Here is a 21662-nt window from a genome sequence, read left to right as displayed (position 1 = left end):
AAAAGTCAACATCGTATTACAAAATAAGAAATTTATTCATTCTCAGGTCTCAGCAGCATCCATTTCTAGAAAAAAATATTTGGGCATGTTTAAAACAATCATTGATAGTTTTTATTTCTTCTGTTTGTTCTTTCTCACAATACAAAACAATCATTCTGTAATATACCATCTTTAGAAAACGACAGATGTTTCAAATGCTGGCATCTGCAATCTCTGTTAAATGGATATTTTTCTCATAAACATAATCAAATGCAAACAGCATGGAAAATACATGAGTGTGTTCAAGTATGGTTTCAAACATTTTCTTTTAAAAAGAGGCCATTATTATATCATTATTAAAATATGATCATATTGATTCAAACATCACAAAGGGAACATAAAACAGAAAAGGTTCAATCATATTCAAATGTAAGTAGAATGTATATGTATGCTTAGCATACCATTCATCAAATATTGTTACATATCTTTTGCTTTGTATTTACTGGAGCACGTATGTGAAACACTAATACCAATATTGCCTATTTGTTTTGTCATTGCTTTTCTCGTTTTTAGCCCTGAAATGAGGTATATAAACATGAAAGATGACCTGCATACATCTTCAGTTTTATTCAGTGGCAAAAAAGGATATAATTATTATCCAACACATCGCTAACAATGTATAAGGTGGACCTACTGTGTCACAATGCAGCTCTCATTTCTTACCACTATGCATAAGATCATCTATTTCAAACGGCCAGAAGATATTATCAACAAAATCTTTCTCTTCAAATTTACAAATATACAACATATTTATTAACATTTCTATGCTTCAGTGCAAAGATATACATATTGTACATCAGAATAAAAAACAAAATCATTAAAACAAGAATTGGCATAAGAAATATCAGAAGGCATAGTCACAAAAGACATTTTTTCTGTATGCTATACAGATCTTCATCTCTTTTTTTCTTAAAACATTCTGAGTTTTGTACACAGGCTGCATAAAAAAATAGATTCTGTGCAAAGTGTGTTTTCTTTAGTTTTTTTTTGTTTGTTTTTTTCCCCGTCTGCGAGAGGGTCATGCGATTGTGTCACAATCAGATAATAGCTGATCTATAACCTTCCAATGCGTCCCAGACGTGTTGTGAGCTTGTAGATCAGTCATGTTGGGATCGTGACACTAATACACAACGGAGCATAAAGTAAGCATTATACATCACTGTCCTCTTTGACGAGGTTGGCTGTGTCCTTAAAAGTGTCCTCGGTTGGTGAGAAGGTGCAAGGACGATCCCTCTGACGAGTTTTGGCAGGGGGAACAAATGGAGACGGTTTAGCAGTGGTTTTGTCCGCATTGCTTTCTACTGCTTTGTCGTCCTTCATCTGAAAAACAGGAGACCGGAACAACTATAGCAGAGCTGACAACAATAGCATGTGACAAATCCGACCGAATCAAACATTATTGCAGTGGTTCCAAAATATACATTTGTGACTATGGTATATTATTATTTGAATCGGGAATATACATTTCTATATAACTATAGAAAAAGTTATGAATTATTATTTGTGGTTACGGTTATTTACTATATCTGTACTTTGTGTACACTCATTTCTCAATACAGAGGCAAAATCTATTCCCTAAAATAGATATATTTTAACCACTTTACATCTGACTATTTCTCGGCATGTCATTAAACAATTTAAAATATTATTTCTCCCCCACAAATTTACAAAGATAGTGAAAATAGCAGATCTAAGCTCAACGCTATTCTTCTCATTAAGAGTACAGGTGAGCCTTGAGGTTTTAACTAAAAAGTTTGAAAATAACTGAGTTAGTCAATAATACAAAAGTTAAGTATGTAACTACGATTCTATGAATCCCGAATGACCGCCAGAGCACCCTGTCTCTCAGAATCCTCGTGGTCTCGCAAGAAGATTCTGTAGAGACTGAACCCCTGGTGACCTCTGGAAGATGGGTGCGTTCGGAAATGCGCACCGGGAATGTGGTCAGTTTGTTGAGTGTGGTGGGCGGTGACGTCACAGAGTGCGTTCAGTGTGCCTTATTTACGAACGACCACAGCTGTGACACATTCACATGAATCACACCGGACGACCCCAGCTTCAGGGTAGGGTCGCTCAGTGCGGGCATTCGGCACACCCGGTGCGCAGCGCACTGGATTTTCGAACGACAACGCACCGAGTGCACTGAATAAACGAACGACAAGAGAGCACACCAGTGTGTTCAGGGCGCATTTCCGAACGCACCCATAGGCTCTTCTGGGTCATCACGGGGTCAAAGTTGACATTGTTGGTATAAAATACTTGTGCTTAAAGTATTACCCTCTGGCGGTCAGCAGGGATGAAATAGAACACGAGAAGGACTGCATGATACATCAGCACTAGTGTGCTTCGGTATTGATATTGTTAACACCAGTGACAATATCATTATTACATTACAATATCATTATTACATCATATTGCCTCTCATCGGAATAACTGGTATAATCTATCTTTAGATAGATAGCAGTTTTACATGTTTTATTTTTTTTACAAAAGAATGATTACCTCTGAATAGGAAGGATTTTCAAATGTGTTGCTTGGATTTAGTTTTCTTTTGAATAAGCTCCATTTGGACTCCTGCAAACACAAACACAAACAGTCAAATAATAATAATAATAATAATAATACATTTACAGTAGATTCAGAAAGAGTAGGATGGCTCTAACCTGGGCAGGTTTGGAGCTGACAGGAGGAGTACTCTGTACGATGCCTGCGCTCTGCTCTCCATACACTGGGTTCACAATGTGTTCTCCACTCACATTAACAGTTACCTGTGTTTGTGACATGAATTAACAAAAAATCTTCATCAAATGCTGATATAGGTTGGACAATTTATGGATTTTCTTTATTACAATTAAATAGTCTAGTAGCCAGCCCATAGAGCCCCATTGTGAACACGGACATGTTGAGTACACCAAGGTTTTATGTTAGAAATGTTTAGTATGGATCCCCAGCATGTAGAAACTGCCGGATGCTAACTTGCATTATGTTGAGCAATTGCAACCTGTATATTAAAAATTTCATCATGCTTTATGTAGCATGTGATATGTCAAACTAGGGGGTTTTCATGATGCTGAATCCATTCCAAGCATTAGTTTAGCAAAAAAACACTAATTGGGCTAAAAACGGCCAATGCCGTCATCACAAATTGATGATGTCAGCACATGTGGGCATGGCCGTTTTAAGCCCAATGAGTGTTTTTTTTCATCCGGCAGTTTCTACATGCTGGGGACCCATACTAAACATTTATAACATAAAACGTTGGTGTACTCAACATGTCCGGGTTCACTTTTTGGCTACTAGGCTAAAAGCCTTCTGTATGTAACACATTATTGCATTATGCAAAACATGATTATGAGCTTTAATTACATTTGGGTTATTGCAATATGAACCATTATTACATTATGAGTAGGTACAGGGCATAAGTGGCTAAAGGTTTAAAAACATTCAACAAACATAATCCAGTGAGTACCTGTGAAGCATGAATGACTGCAGGATCACTAGGGACTCCAGCCGCATTGGTGGGCTTATATAGCGGGTTCTCAAATGTGATTGGCTGCCTTCCTGCCTCCGTGGCAAAGTTGTCATCCTGAGGAAATATTCAATGCAATATTTGGGTAACATCTTTTGCAGTATGAACTCAGCTGTTACTTTGTCTTCAACAGTATGCCTAGTTACTCAAACATTGCTGAGCGAAGCAATCCTGCTAGCATAGTTTAAAATCAATCATCCCTGTTAATAAATACCACATAATGCATAGTTTCAAAGTCCTTTTTTTAAGGTCAAATAAGGATGTGCACATGCTGACATTCTTGGCAATACATCTCTGATGAGTAGTGAGGCTAATAGCAAATGTATACAACCTCGTACGACAGCATTGCTCAGTGAGAATACAGATCTGTTGTTTTCGTTGAGCGACAGAGTTGTATGACAAAGAAATAAATGAGGCTTAACAAGTGCTCAAATATCATGCTTCAGCACCCACCATCTGCATGGCCGCGTCAATGAATGACACCCCGATGTGTGACGGTGACGGCCCCAGGTCCACATTGTCACCTGAGTGAAACTTCACCCCGTTCCCAGTGTCACCAGACTTCACCAGACTGCTAAGGCTGGATGAGACCAATAAAAACACATGTATGTATTGCTTTCATTTGATTGAACCTTCATTTAACCATGCAGGTCATTTAAGAACACATAGTTATTTAAAAGTCCACCATGGGCATCTGTAGAGGTGCGGCCCAAGGCTTAGCAGGAAGACCATCCCTCTGTATGAAATAAAAAAAGGAATGGCCTGGCAGAACTATGAACTAAAGTTAAATTACAAGTGCATTAAAGTGCATTAAAGAAGAGGCAGCAGATGCAGATGCAGATGCAACAGATGGACACAGTTTCTATAGAAGATGAGAGCTTTTGTACCTGGGTAGTTTAGGCATAGAGGGAATGAAGGAGCCGGTTCGTTTGTAGTTTTGGAAAACTCCAAAGGCCAGACCCAATGTGATCACTACGAGAATCACGGCCAGCAGAATCGCTACAGCTACAGAAAGAAAATAAGGATATATTCATGTATTCATTTTATCTTTTTCAAATAATGATAATTATATTAATTTTAATAGTGGTCTCTGGGTGTCATCATAATTGGACATTGCATTAATGTAATCGTTCACAGAACACAAGTGAAGTATTTGCTGAGTCATTTGCTACGTTCTGTTATGCCACTGTAAGACGTAAGTCAAGGTACTTAACCCTGTGGAGTTACTCAGTAGCCTTTAGAAAGTGCTGGATAGCACCAGATGTGACTAAAGTGTGTTTGTGTAACTATTCTCCATTGTGCTATACAATCTACCTAATTGTGTGTGTGTGTGTGTGTGTGTGTATGTGTGTGTGTGTGTGTGTGTGTGTGTGTGTGTGTGTGTGTGTGTGTGTGTGTGTGTGTGTGTGTGTGTGTGTGTGTGTGTGTGTGTGTGTGTGTGCGTGTGTGCGTGCGTGTGTGCGTGTGTGCAGTGCAGTAAAATAGTGGTTCATACATCAGCATAAAATAAAAGTATTGTAAGAAAAGTCCATTACAGTACCCGTTCCTCCCGTAGTGCCCCTTGACTTCCCCATCTCACAGAAGCTGCCTGCATAGCCGTTCGAGCATCTAGACAAAACCAGGATACCAGTCAGTTCCTCTGGGGAAACACTAGGACAGCATGATAGCAATACATTTGTATCTGGTGGTTTTACCTAAACCAGACCTTGCAGTTGCAGTTCTCCATTTTATATTAATGCTTGCTGGAAATACTGTCTGTAGCTGAAGCCAGTTTTTGTGGTAACCCATGTCTTGTTGACATGGCCAGAAACTCCTTAAATTACATAAAAACAATATTTGACTATGTACCTTTCAGATGTCACCTTTCCTTTGCTGATAAACACACCTTCCATTGTGTTCTTAATGTAACGCGAAACCGGATTCAGTTACAGAGACTGCAAGGCATTATGGCTACGGAATGGGTGGAATTCTCTATGTTGTAGCTACAGTTCAGGCAATCATCCACTGTCGTGAATGGCATCAGCAGCTAAACTCACTTGCACTTTGGCAGACCCCCCTCATCAGTGTAGCACGTTCCACCGTTCATGCATCTGCATGCAAGGGGCATTGCAACTGGTGCCTCAATGGCTGCAGGGGTGAAAGCAGCACGCACACGCACACACACGCACACGCACACACACACACACGCACACGCACACGCACACACACACACACACACACACACACACACACACACACACACACACACACACACACACACACACACACACAAAAAGCATCAGCAACAACACCACCACAGCATCATACGAGTAGCCATGCATTTCCATACTATGGAATACAGATTGTGGTGCAACAAGACCAGCCAACACAAGATGCCTGGGACTGGGGAGAGCACTGCATGGTCCTATACCTGCGTCGCATTCGTTGGAGTTGAAGCCAAGCAGAGAGGACCCCTGTGGGCAGCTGCATGTGTATCCACCAGGCCGGAGGAGACACAGGTGACTGCAAACATCCTTACAGGGATTGGGTACTATAGGACGCAGAGCAGCAAAAGACAAAAGATAATAATTTGTGGAAACACGTCAGCAATCCTTGAATAGCATGGCATTATGCAATTAACCAACAGATTGAGATTCTCTCAAGACAAATCACAGATTGGTATTAGCTTTTCTCACTATGAGTACTACTTGAATTGACTATTTCCTGACCTGAGTGGTTCTGCCGGTGCTCGTGGTAGATGCGAACTTGAGTCAGCCAGGGGTTGATGGTCAGTACCTTCACTTTATGTCCAGTTCCAAACTTATTAGTCTTCCATACTTCACCTCTCTCCTTTGTTGTCCAGTACAGGTGTCCTTCAAATACATCCAGACTATAGGGGTTTCCAATGTCTGCGCAAGAAATGTTTTTGTATCCAATTACTTTCAGCATTATTTAGCAGTAAAAGAAAGAAATGGTTACAAATGTACAGGTTAAAATCTCAACTAGACCGGTGCCCGGCTGTAGAGCACCAAGTCTGTAACAATTCTTATGGCCAAATATGCCTGACATTAGGTATATGGAGTGTGAGCTTTTTTTTTTATCAATATTTGCGGTAGAAGTTTGAAAGAGAACACGGTGACCTGATGCCCTGTATGCATATAGATATTAAAGAATAGACAAGGCAACTGGACCACCCAATGATGCCTCATCTTTAACCCATTTTGTGCGGGAACCCCCTTTGGTGTTTTAAGCATTATGTTATACTTCAGCTATTGAAAAATAACAGATCTACAAGCGCATAGAGTGGCACGCTACGAGCTTGTAGATCTGCTATTTTTGAAAAGTCGTGAAAATGTGGTGCAAATCTTTGAATATATAATTCAGAGCGAACTACATATTTTAAGATGGGGGTCCGTGGGCCAATAGAGATAATTCTGGGGGTCCTCGACATGAAAAAGGTTGAGCACCGTCATAGAAACATGGGTTTTTCAGAAAAATGTTAGGATTTAGAAGCCTCAGTCCAAAATGGTTTAAAGGATAGACAAGGACCACCCAATGATACCTCATCTTTAACAACATGACGTTAAATGTTCTTACCTCCTGACACGATGATCTTCCTGTCTGTGCCGTCTTGCTTCATGGACTCGATGGTGTTCTCCTTGGAGTCGCTCCAGTAGATCCTGTTCCCGTTCAGATAGTCCAGAGCTAGACCAGTAGGCCAGCCCAGGTCCTCGTCCAGCAGGACCTGTCTCTTCTGCCCGTCCATCCAGGCCGATTCAATTTTGGGTCTCCTGCCCCAGTCTGTCCAGTACATAGTTCTACAAAGACGAGACCACACACATGACAGAAAAATAAAGAAGAGGGCGTTAAATTAACAGTTTATTAGTTATTTTATATTGTATATACTGTGTACTTTCAAATTAACATGAGTATCATATATAAAGTATGAGACAGTCAAGACAGTCAGTATCAGTATTACTTCATAATGTTGATACTGAATATTCTCATACCCAAGTGCTGGATTTACTACAATAGCAGCGGGCATGTCAAGGTCAGTATGGATCAACCACTTCCTGTACCGCCCATCCAGTTTGGCCACTTCAATCCTATTGGTCCCAGAATCTGTCCAATAAATGTGTCTGAAAAGAAACGGGGGGCGTGGGGGGGGGGGGGAAGCGATGTTAGACCGCTTTCACAATGACACACTTAAGTACAGTTTCATCGTGCTTGTGGACGTACCCTCCAACCCAGTCTACAGCGATGCCATCAGGATTGGCAACATATCTCAGGTTCATATCCACTTCTTTCGCTGGATTGTTGCCGTTGTCATTGAATGTGGACATGTAGGCTCGTTTGATAGAGCCAAACTGAGACCCTCGGCCCAGAACTGTCCAGTACACAATGCCTAAGCAACACCAGAGGAAAGGAACACAAGGAGACCAAAGTTGACCTAAAACATTTATCACAATTGTTTTCACTGTACACAATGAGTGTCAATCTTTTTTTCTGAGAGTGTTTTGTACACTCATTTATAAATTCTCTTTGATCACATTTGATTACAAATATAAGTATGTAACACAGATTTCTATGTAAACTAAGTATCGGGTGTATGTAAGCGGTTAAACTAAGATGATATGATATAATGAAATAAGCTTACTGAGTCCTACTCCCTCTGGGTCCCACAGGTAATCCAGGGCTTGGATGTGCTCTGTGTTGTCCACGTAGTCTGAATATTGCTCAGAGGAAAGGTTGAATCGACGAATGCGGACATTGTCTGGTAGAAGCAACACTGGTGGATTTCCTGAACACAAAGAGAATTTGGCAAGCGTTAGTAATCTCATTGCAGATTTTAACCCGTTACAAACTACAAGAGAACACACAAGGGAGGATTTGTAATGGGCCTTTTGGGGTTTGGCTCCACAAGAGAACTTGGCTCTTACCCTGGGCCGCACACTCCATGCCATTTGGCTCACCAACAGAGTGAAATCCCTGGGCACAGAAACACTCATAGCTTCCCTTGGAGTTCCTGCAGTCCTGGGGACACGTCCCGTAGACCTCACACTCGTTTACATCTGTTTCCAAGAAACAAACAACAGAGTGACACTGTGTGGACAGCATTCACTGCCCGGGAAGCACTGCAAATGAAATTAAAAGTGCACCTGGGGATGTAATCCCTTCCCTGCCTGCACCAAAATCTCTTGCTTGTCCATTCCAGATATATGGCTGATTATTAGGGTTATTTTTTAACTTACTGTAATTATTAACCTTGATAATCACCAACATATTTTTTAAGTAATTTTGTTGACAGGCAAACATGGGCACGGGAATAAAAAATTGATTCAGAATAATTGGATCTTCCGTGATAAGTAGATACTCCCCCCCCTCCCTTACCTTCACACATGTGTCTGTCTGTCTGTCTGGATTTGTAGCCAGGCTTACAGGAGCACAGGAAGCCTCCGTCTGTCAGGTCTGTACAGTTGTGCTCACAAATGTTCTCACTGCAAGACCGCCCGCTACCTTGGTCTGGTGGGAGCACAAACAGAATACAGCATGAAACACGGTAAGCACCACAGAGGAGACCGCAATCAAGGTCCTATTACCGTGCTTATTATGCTGCTTGTTATTACTATATGGACCTGGCTTCAAAAGTGTTTAATTTGTATTTTGCATTAATTTAAACTGCTGTTTGTATCATCCACACTGAACGTGAACATTACACAGCAATAAGTGACATCATTAATTATATATATTCTTTACAAGTGGTTGATTTTCACCATGAATAAAATCATCAACCTGTGAATGAAGCCCTTTGAATTGAATGATCAACAAATTAATTCATTTGATGTAAAATATTTTTGGAAATTTCTTTGGCATGTTCCTGGTGTGTGTAAAGTCACCATAATAGGATATTAAACCTCCTACAACATGAAATTCATTCATTATCGATGCTGCATCCAAATTGTAAACTGACCTAAAAACATGGCTGTCCTCAAACTATAATTGGACTTAGATAAATGTATCCTATACTAACTCGCCCCCTGTCAAACAACGCACTCCCTCAGCGAGCTCCACAGAAGGAGCCCCATGGCATCCTCTGCTCCACAGAAGGAGCCCCATGGCATCCTCTGCTCCACAGAAGGAGCCCCATGGCATCCTCTGCTCCACAGAAGGAGCCCCATGGCATCCTCTGCTCCACAGAAGGAGCCCCATGGCATCCTCTGCTCCACAGAAGGAGCCCCATGGCATCCTCTGCTCCACAGAAGGAGCCCCATGGCATCCTCTGCTCCACAGAAGGAGCCCCATGGCATCCTCTGCTCCACAGAAGGAGCCACATGGCATCCTCTGCTCCACAGAAGGAGCCCCATGGCATCCTCTGCTCCACAGAAGGAGCCCCATGGCATCCTCTGCTCCACAGAAGGAGCCCCATGGCATCCTCTGCTCCACAGAAGGAGCCCCATGGCATCCTCTGCCCGCAACCCAGGTTTTTCACTATTTTGCTTTTGGTGTTGTTTCTGATATGTAATGTATTGTGTATGTCGTGATGATGAACTGAGTACAATGGACCATAATGGAAACAAGCCCTCTGGGTTTTTTTGTGTTTATTTGTGTTAATAAAATATTCAATCAATCAAACACAGATCAATGTACTGTACTTACGGCAGCCCAGTTCATCTGATTCATCTCCGCAATCATCATAGTCATCACAGGCGTACTGCAGAGGGATGCAGTGGGCGTTACTGCATTTGTACTCTTCGTCGGAACAGGGTCCAGGGGTGGGGGTCTGACCTATAACATGCACCAAGACAATGATTGGTGCACAAGTCGACTCAAAAAGTACAGATAAGTACAGTATAAAAATGCAGCTCTCCTGCTCACATCTACTACTTTCAATCATGACCAAAACAGGAATAACAGGATATATCTAAAATAATAACGGGCAGGGAAACAAGAGAAGAGTCAACTTTGTCCATCAAACATAATGCACTCCTGTAGTATTCCTTACAGTTATCCTCCCTCTCGTCTGTCCCGTCCCCACAGTCATCCACAGAGTTACACAGCTCGTGGCTGTAGATGCATCGGTTGTTGTCGCAGCGGAAGCGGAATGGAGATTCACACGTGACCTCCACTATGGGAATCAAGGACAGAAAGTAACCGTCATGGAGTCTTCAGTCAATACAGTAGTTTTTTGGTTTTGTTTTTTAGCTTATTTATTTATTTTATTAAACACTGCAGTGAGATAAATGATTCCAAAGGTTGGTGGGGTGGTTCTTACTTACAGCAGAGGTGGAGCTCCTCGTCCGAATGATCTCCACAGTCGTTGTCTCCGTCACATTTCCAGTGAGGCTGGATGCACACGTGGTTCTTACACTCAAACATGAACGGAGGGCAGTATGTGCCATTGGGAAAGCGGGTTGCTAAAAAAACAAACAAACAGACTCATATTCTGTGATGGCAACATGTTACAGAGAACGATAAAACAAAATGTTTACGGCTAAGCTACTCACTAAAACCTGCTAAAATCATGCCAGTTCTCCGTGACTGGATTCAAGTCAAATACAGAATGGATTTCAAGAAAATGCCCAACAACTGCATGGCCACAGATTTGATTTGAGAGGCTGCCATTGTGCAGCCTCCAGCTTTTCACCAGAGGAGAAAAACTGAATTTATTTATATTTGATCCAAAAAGAGTTAATAGCACAGGCAGACTCTTCACATACTAGAGCATGTCTGAAATAAATGTAAGAGCTGAAATCGACATGTAAATTTGAAATAAATGCTAAGACACAAATTATTATTATTAAGCCTGATGATACCCAAACCTGAAGGTAACATGGTGGATTTAAAAAGCCTGTAGCCTGTAGAGAATAGAGATAATAAGTTATCTTCTGAGGTAGGTAGAGGTATAGTCAAAAGATTAGAGGGACTTACGACATGACACCTCATCTGTGTAGTCCAAACAGTCTGCATTGCCATCGCATTGGAAGCGCTCAGCGATGCAGTGTCCACTTACACACTGGAAGTAGCCTGGGTGACATGTCCTCAGCTCTGCAACGCAATGAATCCAACACATAACGTGTAAATACCTTGCATGATAATCTGGTGAGCTTCACTCGTGGAAATTCTGCATTAGAAGGGACTTGTTATAGTTATAGTTGTTTCACACCAAAAATAGTGGTTCTGCTATTTTCGGTCAGCGACAACAGTGTGCATCTAATAAATTAGGTAGTTTGAATTAGGCATTAGACTTCATGTCAACAGTAAAGAACATTCAATTTGTTCCCGATCTCGGGCCTTACGTATACCATGAGGTTGACTGAAAATGTGAACATTGGGAGTCCTGTGTGTCTGGGTCAAACTGTGACATTTTATGACTTCTATGCTTAGTGCAGCCCTCTGTTACTCCCATACACCGCACAACAAAAAGCCTCCATGCACTTACCACAGTCCCTTTCATCCGAGTTGTCCTCACAGTCGTTGTCATGGTCACAGACCCAGCGGTCGGGAATGCAGTGCAGATTATCACAGCGAAACTCGCTCTCTGTGCACACGCGGGGAGCTGAGGGAAAACAGACAGGGAAAACAGCAATTTCACATTTTTTCACTTATGTAAGAGCACACAGGTGTACAATTGTTTGGTGTTGATTTCTCAACATTGTAGCAGCAATAACAAAGAAATAATTAAGAATTAGTGAGCAACAATAATCAGTTGAAGATAAAGTAAATAGCACCCTTTGAGGTGCTTGCAGGTGCTGTGCTTCATCTAAATATCTTTGTATGTGTATTTACCTACTGTGCAGGATGTGTGTATAAATATGATTTTGTACTGTATGCACATTTCTGTGTGCCTGTTTGTGTGTACAGTCTAAATATGCAAAGCCATGTGCCTGTGTGTGTGTGTGTGTGTGTGTGTGTGTGTGTGTGTGTGTGTGTGTGTGTGTGTGTGTGTGTGTGTGTGTGTGCGTGCGTGCGTGCGTGCGTGCGTGCGTGCGTGCGTGCATGCGTTTAAATATTTAAGTTGGCAAAGCAAGAATAAAAAAGAATTCACGTTATGAAAATATAATATAGTGTATACAGTATATAGTTTATTCTGTAAAACTACTATAGGCTTCCATGGGAGAGTTTAAAGCTACAATCCGTTATTTATTCATTTAAAGTATCTTATTCTTAATACAATATAACTAACAAATCTGCAGTGGTTGGAGGAGGTCTTCAAACCTGGTGTCAGGTAGTAAGGACACCTACTGGTTCAAGTCAGAATCTGTGTTGGACATTTACTGAAGTTTGTACATTGTTGCAATTAAATCCGTCGAAAGAGGGAGACAACAGACATGAAACCTGTATTGTAGCATTCAGCACACACGCTCTCTAGGCTGCACTGCATTTCTTCAAGCAGTAAACAACTTGTTTCTCTGCAGTGAGCTCACCTACATAGTTTGGGAGTGGCAGCACAGTTCCACCATGAAACATTATGATTTAGACCCAGACATTGGTTCTCCTATGAAAAGCATCATTATGCTCATTAGCTGGCAATGTTGTTAAACATGTTTAAATTCTCCAGGGCACGGGGTGACTCACTCCCTCTTCTTGACATGCTGAGGACAGCCTGTTTCTCTAGCAGCTGATAAGGCATGCCTCTCACTGGGCTGCACTGAGGGCAGAAGTGTTGAGTCTTTTACAAGAACCCCCCCCCCTGCCATCTGATAAAACAATAGTGGGGCCATTCTTTGCCATCGACACCCTTATTTCATTTTGATGACTACTAGACCCAAGTTAAAATCCCACACTTAACAGGCACTTGGACTATGTGAAAATAATATATACAGCTGTGAATTGTGTTATTTGGATGTCAGGAATGTGGGCATTTCCCACAAGACAGGTCTAATGTCCTACAAACTAAGCATTGCATAATTTATTTAACCAGTAAAAACACATTGAGACAGAAATCTCTTTTACGATATATTGAACACATCCATCAGTACTCAGACTTCGAATTAATTTATCAATAAATAAATAAATACTAGCAGTACAAAGCAGTGAGCAATGATGATTTTGCCGATTGGTCAGTTAAGTGTGGAGAAGACTCACTGCAGCTCTGCTCATCTGAGTTGTCCCCACAATCATTGTCCCCATCACACTTCCATCTCATCGGGATACACTGGTGGTTGTCACAGCGGAAGTCTCCAACAGGGTCACAGGCCAGCTCCTCTGGAAGAAGGGCAGACAAGGAGGTGCATTAGGCACAGTACTTCAACTAACAAACAAACCAATGTACTGATTAACCCAAACCATGGAAAATGTTTGCACCTGGATAGCATCATTGACTGAGTATTATGGTGACGTTACAAATATCTGGTCGTTCTGAACTGCCCGTACGTACGTACGCACGCACGCACACACGCATGCCCAAGGTAATGATACTCATGGCAGTAAAGATATAATTTTGCTTAAATTGCTAAAGACTTAACCCCAATAACATAATTATAACATGTAGAAAATGAATCACTGGATCACTCCATTCAGTTTTCTTGGGATTTATTTTCGAAGCTATAGAGCACCGAAGTCTGACGTCACTTTCAGTAGAGGGCGCCAATACACAGGTTCATGTATTTTTTTATTTGCAGTGAAATCACCATAGGGCGATTTTAGGTCTTCATATAAGAACTGTGTTTGAAAAATACCACCCCGGCATTTCTGTCAGGGGAGTGGCTGTGCGTCGTTAATGATGTCCATTCATATTTGATACAGCCAGTTTCTGGAGAAAATGGAATTAATGTGGCCGCAAAAGCCTTGAAACTACATATGATGTAATAATATACGTCACACCCAGCTGTCTGTCAACACACTGCGTTCCTGAGATTCCTCGTTGACGTAAGCTCAGCTCGTGGTGACTCGACTCGTACTCGTAACCACAAAACATTAAATATCAATAAAATAAAAATAAACTTAATTAACATTCAGTTTCTGTTGTGCGACGGGCAGATGCAGCCACCCCCCTAACTCGTTTATAACGCTTATATTGTTACTCTTTGGGTATATTTGTACATTTCCACCTTCAGTCGATACTTCATATCCTGTGGATTGACACCCTCTACTGACAGTGACGGCAGGACTTCGGCGCTCTATACGAGAATCATCTCATATGAACACTGAACTTTCTCCTAAACTCAAGCAAGTAATTGCGACTGTAGGGCGCAGATTACTATGAAACCAATTTTGTGAATTAGGAATAGTTTCACGATGTTAATATTGCTATGTTTGTAACTATTTTCGAAAAGCAATAAGCCACGCGAGGTGCCAGGGTACCTTGCATTTTATAATGTCTGAGAGGGTTGGAGACACTGCACTGCGAGTCGTGTCTCACCACGCCTCTGAGCCATTATAAAGTCCAGGGCAACCTGAGACCTCTTGTGGTTTATTTCTTTAATATATGGAGCCGGCCAGCAACTCTACATCTGACCTCACTGACAACAGATTCATAGTTTAACTCTTGGTTCTCAACTGTGCCGTATTAAGAAACTCTGTTATTTCAGGCCTGAAAATGTCAATTAAAAAAAGGTCCATATATGGGCATTCCCAGACGATGACCTAATACATTATTTTGGGGGGGTCCCCAGATTAACATGTCTCTCTCTGTCCGTCTGTACGTGTGTAATCCATGTAACTCGAGAACCGTTCGCCCCACCGACTTCAAATTTCCGCACCCCCACAGGGAGTGCGGAAATTGCCTGGTGTCGAGTCGGTCAGAGCCACGTCACAAAAGGCCTCTGCCCGGGCTCTGGACAGGGCCCCTGCCCAGGGTTCATATATGGAGCTGGCCTGTTCTGACATCACAACACTCCATATTTGGGCATGACTGACACAGAACTCCATAATAGGAATAAAGGGACACAGAGAGAGACATACAGAAATCTCCATACTCATTCATTCAAGTTTTATTTATTCTCGAAATTAAATAGTAAGTAATAGAAAGTAATTAAACTCATTTTCAGTGTCGTCGAGTAACGACACTGAAAATATATGGGCATAAAAGGGACACAGACAGATTGGTGGAACGGGTACTCTGCATTTCTGGTTGTCCAGAACCAGCCCAGAAGCCTCTACCCGGGCTCTGGACCTGATCACCCCTATCTCTCCATATATGGATCTAGCCTGTTCTGACATCACAACACGGGCACCCTATAGTAACCTTAATAATAGAGAAAATACATCATAAATAAATACTGAAACTAGATTATTGTAGTTGTGTACATGCATAAACTTCCCCTAATGATTATATCTGGTTTCAAATTTTTATTATCGCCCCAACGACTTCAAATTCCACACCCCCGCAGGGAGTGCAGTGCCCGGTGCCAAGTCGGTCGGACCCACGGTTGCCCAGAACCGTCACAAAATGCCTCTGCCCGGGCTCTGGACAGGGTCCATATATGGAGCTGGCCTGTTCTGACATCACAACACTCCATATTTGGGCATGCCTGACACAGACGGCCATATATGGTGGCGTGACGGATGGATCGAACTCGCACTGTATCACCTGGTCTTTAATATGCACGTCAAACCAGTGTTTCAGGTCCATTGGGGTCAATTCGGACACCCTCTGAGTCAAACAAACACCAAGTTAGTGTGGTGTGATGAAAACCAATGTAGTATTGTCCTGTTATTCGATGCCTTTTTAATTAAAACGGCAGAGATTACATCAGCAGGAAAACAGCCTGCCTAAGATGGATGTGTAAACTCTCTCCATGCCAGCCTGTGTCTATGCACTGCAGGGGGAGGAGAGTGGGAGACGAGACATGAGGGAGCGCAGAGAGGAGCGGAGGAGAGTGGAGGACTGAGCTATCTCTACCACACCGTGCTGGGGGTCAGAGATAGCCTCCTAGCCCTCCACCTGGCCCTGCTGACGCATTCTTACGGACAGATTAGCGCGGATCTCCCCTCCTGCGCGGGGATGGCACTAATGGAGTGAGGGCCTCTGATAAGAGAGGGGAGGAGGACGATTGTGTGTGTGTGTGTGTGTGTGTGTGTGTGCGCGTGCGTGCGTGCGTGCGTGCGTGCGTGCGTGCGTGCGTGCGTGCGTGCGTGCGTGCGTGCGTGCGTGCGTGCGTGAGTGAGTGAGTGCGTGCGTGCGTGCGTGCGTGCGTGCGTGTGGATCTCCTTGCAAAGTACAAAGAGCCTTGTGTGAACCCTGCCCCCACACAAGGACAGAACAACACACACACACACACACACACACACACACTGACCCATGTACCCAGACAGCTCATAAATCTGTGGGAGCGAGGTGAATGGTGGTGGTGGGAGTGTGTGATGAGATCCCCTCCATCACAGCCTCCCACTAACCCCATCGTACTGTAATGTTCCACAGGAGGCTGAGGTGTTGGCTAATTGCCCTTCACTCACTGGGAACATAGACCTGGTACAAATACACTTGTATCCTTTCAGTCAGCCTCACGCCCCAACTGTACAATCAGCTTCACAACGCCTAGTGGGGTAACATTGGTTCCTAATAATAAACGGTAATGTTAAAAAAGGGGGGGGATCTCACCACAGCCCTGTTCGTCGCTGTTGTCGAAGCAGTCGTTGTGTCCGTTGCACACGGACCACCGCGGGACACAGCGGTAGTTCGATCTGCAGTCAAACTGTGTATGATTGTCACAGCGATATTCCGGTCCCACTGTAGAAGAACAATAAATACATTACAAATGGTTAGAAATATGTGGAAAACAGTAGCAATAAAAGCAATGCGTAATATATTGTACCGGTACGTATATCTAAAAAAGGTCATTAGATCTTGCAGATGGTAATCCTTATCGTACAGTTTCCATTAGCATAAAAAAACCCTGTCATTATAATTATTAACAAGAGTGATGCATGTGTGTGTGCGTGCCTGTGCGTGTAGGCTATGTGTGTGTGTGTGTGTGTGTCACTCACTGCACTCCTCCAATGGTTCATCAGAGTTATCCAAGCAATCGTCCTCAGCATCACATTTCCAAGCCTGGGGGATGCAATGTCCGTTGCGGCACTTGAACTGTCCGGGGCGACAGGTCCTGCTGGAGCAGTGGGAGGAGTCCTCGTCAGAACCGTCGCCACAGTCGTCCTCACCGTCACACTGCCACGCCTCCGGGATGCAGCGCTTGTTGGAGCACTGCCACTGGTGGCTCTCACACTGGTGGGTAGCTGTGGGGAACGACAAGCTAGCTCACCTAACGAGAACCACCAGACTGTCTGCACTGGCTCACGTGTGATATCTGATTTACCACTGTGAGGATCACTTTTATTATTTTTATCTGCTAACAGAATATTGTCCTTGGGACCCCCTCAAAAACTAGATCCTGTGGGCTGTATTTTGCGTGTCTTAAGTACCAGGTCTTATTCCCTAACTTGAGTAAACTAAAGACCTGGAGGCGTGATCAATGCTCTTTGGCCACTCAGAATAGCCAAATGGCATTGATCACGCCTCCAGGTCTTTAGTTTACTCAAGTTAGGGAATAAGACCTGGTATTTAAGACACGCAAAATACAGCCCTGTATCTCAAGGGGTTATTCCTAATAAAATAATTTCAGTAATACTGTATATAAAAAATGTAATGAAAGAAGATGACCTACCACACAGCACAGAGTCTTCATCAGATCCGTCTGGGCAGTCGTGGTTGCTGTTGCACAGGAAGTGTGGGCTGGTGCAGTTGCCATCATTACACTGAAAGTGTCCCAGCCTGCAGTGTCGCGGGGGACAGGTAGAGGGCTCATCTGAGCCATCTCTGCAGTCCCTCTCCCCATCACATTTCCACCAGATAGATATGCACCTGTTGATGTGAAAGTAATTATACGTTATATTTCCATGAAACCAGAGGATTCTTTGCCTATTAAAGTCTCTGATGATCTGAAGAAATAGTTAGGACTTTTTAAACCTTTCTAGAAAATGCAAACCGTATTTGAAATGATTCAGTTTGGATCTAAAGGCCCAGTCTTTAGTTGCCCATCTCTGGCAAAGGCTACCATTATACCTTTCTAAAAGCTACTGTGTGAGGCTTTTAAAGGGATATTTCACTTTAAAAAAAACTTTATTTATTTTTAAATATTGTTTTTGGAAAATAATGAGGAGGAGGGAGAATCTGCTGCAGGGCCGAAGAGACTAAAGAATCCAAACAATATTTTAAAATAAATGAACACAGTAAATGAAAAACCACGTATTAGAAGGACAATATCAGTCACCAGAAAAAAGGACGGGAGTTTTTGACGAATCTATCATGGTTAAAATGGAGTTAGAAGTTACAATGGGTTTGTATTGGGAGCGGGTGGGGCAGCTAAAATTAATATCAAATATCTAAATACTGAATCAAGCAACTTAAAAACTGTCTGGGTGTTCACATAAGACGATGAAATGACCAAACGTTTTTTTTAAAGTGAAATATCCCTTTAACAGTAAAAGTAGCTTGATATTCAAGTAAGTCAATGAGATCACAAGGTATAAAGTAATGGTACAGTGCAAAGGAAGCTGTACAAACCGCTCATTGTTAGCACATCGGTACTGAGTGCTGGTGCACATGGGAAGGCATCTGGTCACGCCCCCTTGCTGGACAGTCAGAAAGTGGTCTGGGCACTCGCAGGTGTGATCCTGTCCACCGTGACTGATCAGACACAGGTGGGAGCAGCCTCCATTGTTCACCGCACAGGGATTGGTCACTGTCACGAGAGAGAGGTCACAGGGGTCAAACAAATCCCATTCAGCACAGCTGGGCAAGCACAAACCTGGCATTGTGCAAACCGCTGATAAAACACTTAACGGGACTTAAGAGGCAGGATACATCAGGATACACAGGTGATAAGAGATCTCGGCGCAAACTGGGGATCTAACAGTGATGGGAGGAAATAGGGGAAACTCACAAAAAGGCTGTCTGTAGGGGTGGCACACGTGGATGTCGAAGGGTCTGTGCGTGGTGTTGACTAGGGACTGGCGCTCAGAGCCGTCGTATTTGTTGCCTTTCTCCACCGTGCGTGTGTTCCAGTCAGTCCAGTACACAGTCTCCTCGAACACCGTCAGAGCAAAGGGGTGTGGCAAAGTTCCGTCGTACACTGCGTGTCTGTGATGGCCGTCCAAGTCTGAGTACCTGGGAAAAGTTTAGTGTTGGAAATTAATTTCATTCGCCGCGAACGAACAGCTGTGCCAAATGTATGCCAGCATGACAGACATCGTTCTACTCACTCAATGTAATTGAGATGTGCGTCAGCCCAGTAGAGCTTGTCATTAGTATAGTCAATGGTTATCCCGTTAGGCCACGCCAACTTGGTGGTGATTATGGCTGCCTTGCTAGTTCCATCCATTCCAACACGACCTATGAAGGCTTTGTCTCCCCAGTCAGTCCAGTACACATATCTGACAGGAATCCAAGAAAATTACATCAGATTATGTGATATCTACTCACAACAACAACAACACAAGAGTCCTTAACCCTGTATGGAAATCAACAGTACAGTAAAAAGGATAATAAAATGCCTTCTACCCACCCATATTTGGGGTGCAAGACAATGGCCCTGGGGTGCTCAAAGCAGTAGGTGTTATTGTCATCCACACAATGCTCAGCCAGCTTCTTCACAAAGCGCCCGTCCAGCTCAGACACCTTGAGGCAATCCAAGAAGCTGTCCACCCAGTACAGCTTCCTGGCCACCCAGTCAACAGCCAGGCCCTCGCCGTACAGCACGCCATTGACCACAACCTCCCTGTTGCTGCCGTTGTAGGACATCCTCTCTATCACGCGGCGGCTCACGTCGATCCAGTACAGGCGCTTGTCCACGCGGTCAAAGTCCAAGGCCACGACGCCCGTCAGGCCCTGCAGGATCAGCGAGTAGGCCTCCCCGTCCGTCGACAGGTTCCGCAGGTAGTACTGGTTGCTGAAGATGAGGTAGGGTTCGATGCCGCTGTTCTGGCGGCAGCTGCGTCCGTCCGGCTCTCGGAGGTACCCGGGGGCACACTTGCACATGTAGGAGCCCATCGTGTTCTCGCACTCCTGGCTGCACACGCCGGGCGTCTCGCCGCACTCGTTGACGTCGTCGCAGGTCTCGCCGTCAGACATGAGGCGGTAACCGCGGCGGCAGGTGCAGATGAAGCTGGTGGGCGTGTCGGTGCAGTCGTGGTCACAGCGGTGTGCAGAAGGGTCTGTGCACTCATTGATACCTAGCAGGACAATAAAAAGAAGAGCCATGTTGGAAAGCTTGACATTTATTTATTGATCATTTTTTTTACTACCATCATTTGTTTACCTCACTGCAGAGGTACTGCTACCTTCATTTCCTGTCAGATTGCTTACCATTTGTTGTACTTTCCTACATCCTAACCCAATCATAAAACAATATGGTTTTGTCTTGTGTGGCATTGCTATGTTTCACATACTGTACACTGTAGCAATGAACCAATCACTGCATGGCACAACATTGCAGGTTGATTCAACAAGTGTGTTTATTTTTCTCTCTCACCATGTTTTGGCTGCAATTTCTTTACACCCTCTCGAGAGGGGAGTTTGAGAAGCTCCCTCCAGTCAACCCCCAATCCCACTACCCATGCCCGTGTGGACGTCACACACTCACCACATCCCTTCTCGTCACTGTTGTCTGTGCAGTCGTCGTTCCTGTCACACACCTTGCTGAGAGGGACACAGTGTCCGTTGTCACACCTGAACTGTGCAGGGGGGCAGGTGGGTGGTGGCGTGCGGCACAGGTGATCCAGCTCGTCAGACTCGTCGCCGCAGTCATTGTCTCCGTCGCAGACAAAGTCCTGTGACACACAGCGGCCGTTCTGGCAGGTGAACTGGTGCTGCTGGCATGGCTGGTAGGCACAGCCGCGCTCGTCACTGCTGTCGCCACAGTCATTGCGTCGGTCACACCTTGTCGTCGGGAGATCATTTTCACAGTGTTTTTATTTATATACACTACAGGAAGAAGTGCCAGGCATGACAAGCATTCTCAAAGAGAACTGTCTGTCCTACGACAGTGTATTACTTTTAGAAGTCTTTTTGGCAACACAAAAAAGAACTTCTATACGAGTGTTGGGAGCAGACAATCATGAATAAAAATTGTGTTTAGAGAAGTTGTCAAAACACATTATGTGGAAAGATTATATAAAA

General features: G+C 43.5%; 1 protein-coding gene across 1 annotated transcript in view; it reads right to left on the bottom strand.

The window, feature by feature from the left end:
* Positions 1-680: 680 nt before the first annotated feature.
* lrp2a (low density lipoprotein receptor-related protein 2a) overlaps positions 681-21662 on the bottom strand; it is a gene marked incomplete at its 5' end in the record, with an annotated part of 63791 nt that continues 42809 nt past the window's right edge. Inside the window, 30 exons of the mRNA XM_080785648.1 lie at positions 681-1359; positions 2542-2613; positions 2703-2807; positions 3509-3625; positions 4022-4148; positions 4456-4573; positions 5109-5176; positions 5605-5695; positions 5979-6098; positions 6277-6456; positions 7145-7365; positions 7558-7686; positions 7787-7952; positions 8205-8348; positions 8488-8619; positions 8939-9070; positions 10205-10333; positions 10551-10673; positions 10825-10962; positions 11477-11593; positions 11988-12104; positions 13634-13753; positions 17091-17219; positions 17477-17722; positions 18151-18347; positions 19050-19227; positions 19429-19652; positions 19748-19918; positions 20050-20716; positions 21127-21422. Of these exons, the coding sequence (XP_080641774.1) occupies positions 1189-1359; positions 2542-2613; positions 2703-2807; positions 3509-3625; positions 4022-4148; positions 4456-4573; positions 5109-5176; positions 5605-5695; positions 5979-6098; positions 6277-6456; positions 7145-7365; positions 7558-7686; positions 7787-7952; positions 8205-8348; positions 8488-8619; positions 8939-9070; positions 10205-10333; positions 10551-10673; positions 10825-10962; positions 11477-11593; positions 11988-12104; positions 13634-13753; positions 17091-17219; positions 17477-17722; positions 18151-18347; positions 19050-19227; positions 19429-19652; positions 19748-19918; positions 20050-20716; positions 21127-21422 (4945 nt within the window). The 3' untranslated portion in view covers positions 681-1188. The remainder of the gene's footprint in view (positions 1360-2541; positions 2614-2702; positions 2808-3508; positions 3626-4021; positions 4149-4455; positions 4574-5108; positions 5177-5604; positions 5696-5978; positions 6099-6276; positions 6457-7144; positions 7366-7557; positions 7687-7786; positions 7953-8204; positions 8349-8487; positions 8620-8938; positions 9071-10204; positions 10334-10550; positions 10674-10824; positions 10963-11476; positions 11594-11987; positions 12105-13633; positions 13754-17090; positions 17220-17476; positions 17723-18150; positions 18348-19049; positions 19228-19428; positions 19653-19747; positions 19919-20049; positions 20717-21126; positions 21423-21662) is intronic.

Source organism: Protomyctophum bolini, assembly GCF_963924005.1.
Source record: "Protomyctophum bolini genome assembly, chromosome: 16".
Taxonomy (NCBI): Eukaryota; Metazoa; Chordata; class Actinopteri; order Myctophiformes; family Myctophidae; genus Protomyctophum; species Protomyctophum bolini.
Note: the sequence above shows the minus strand (reverse complement) of the source record. Positions and strands in the feature narration are given on the sequence as shown.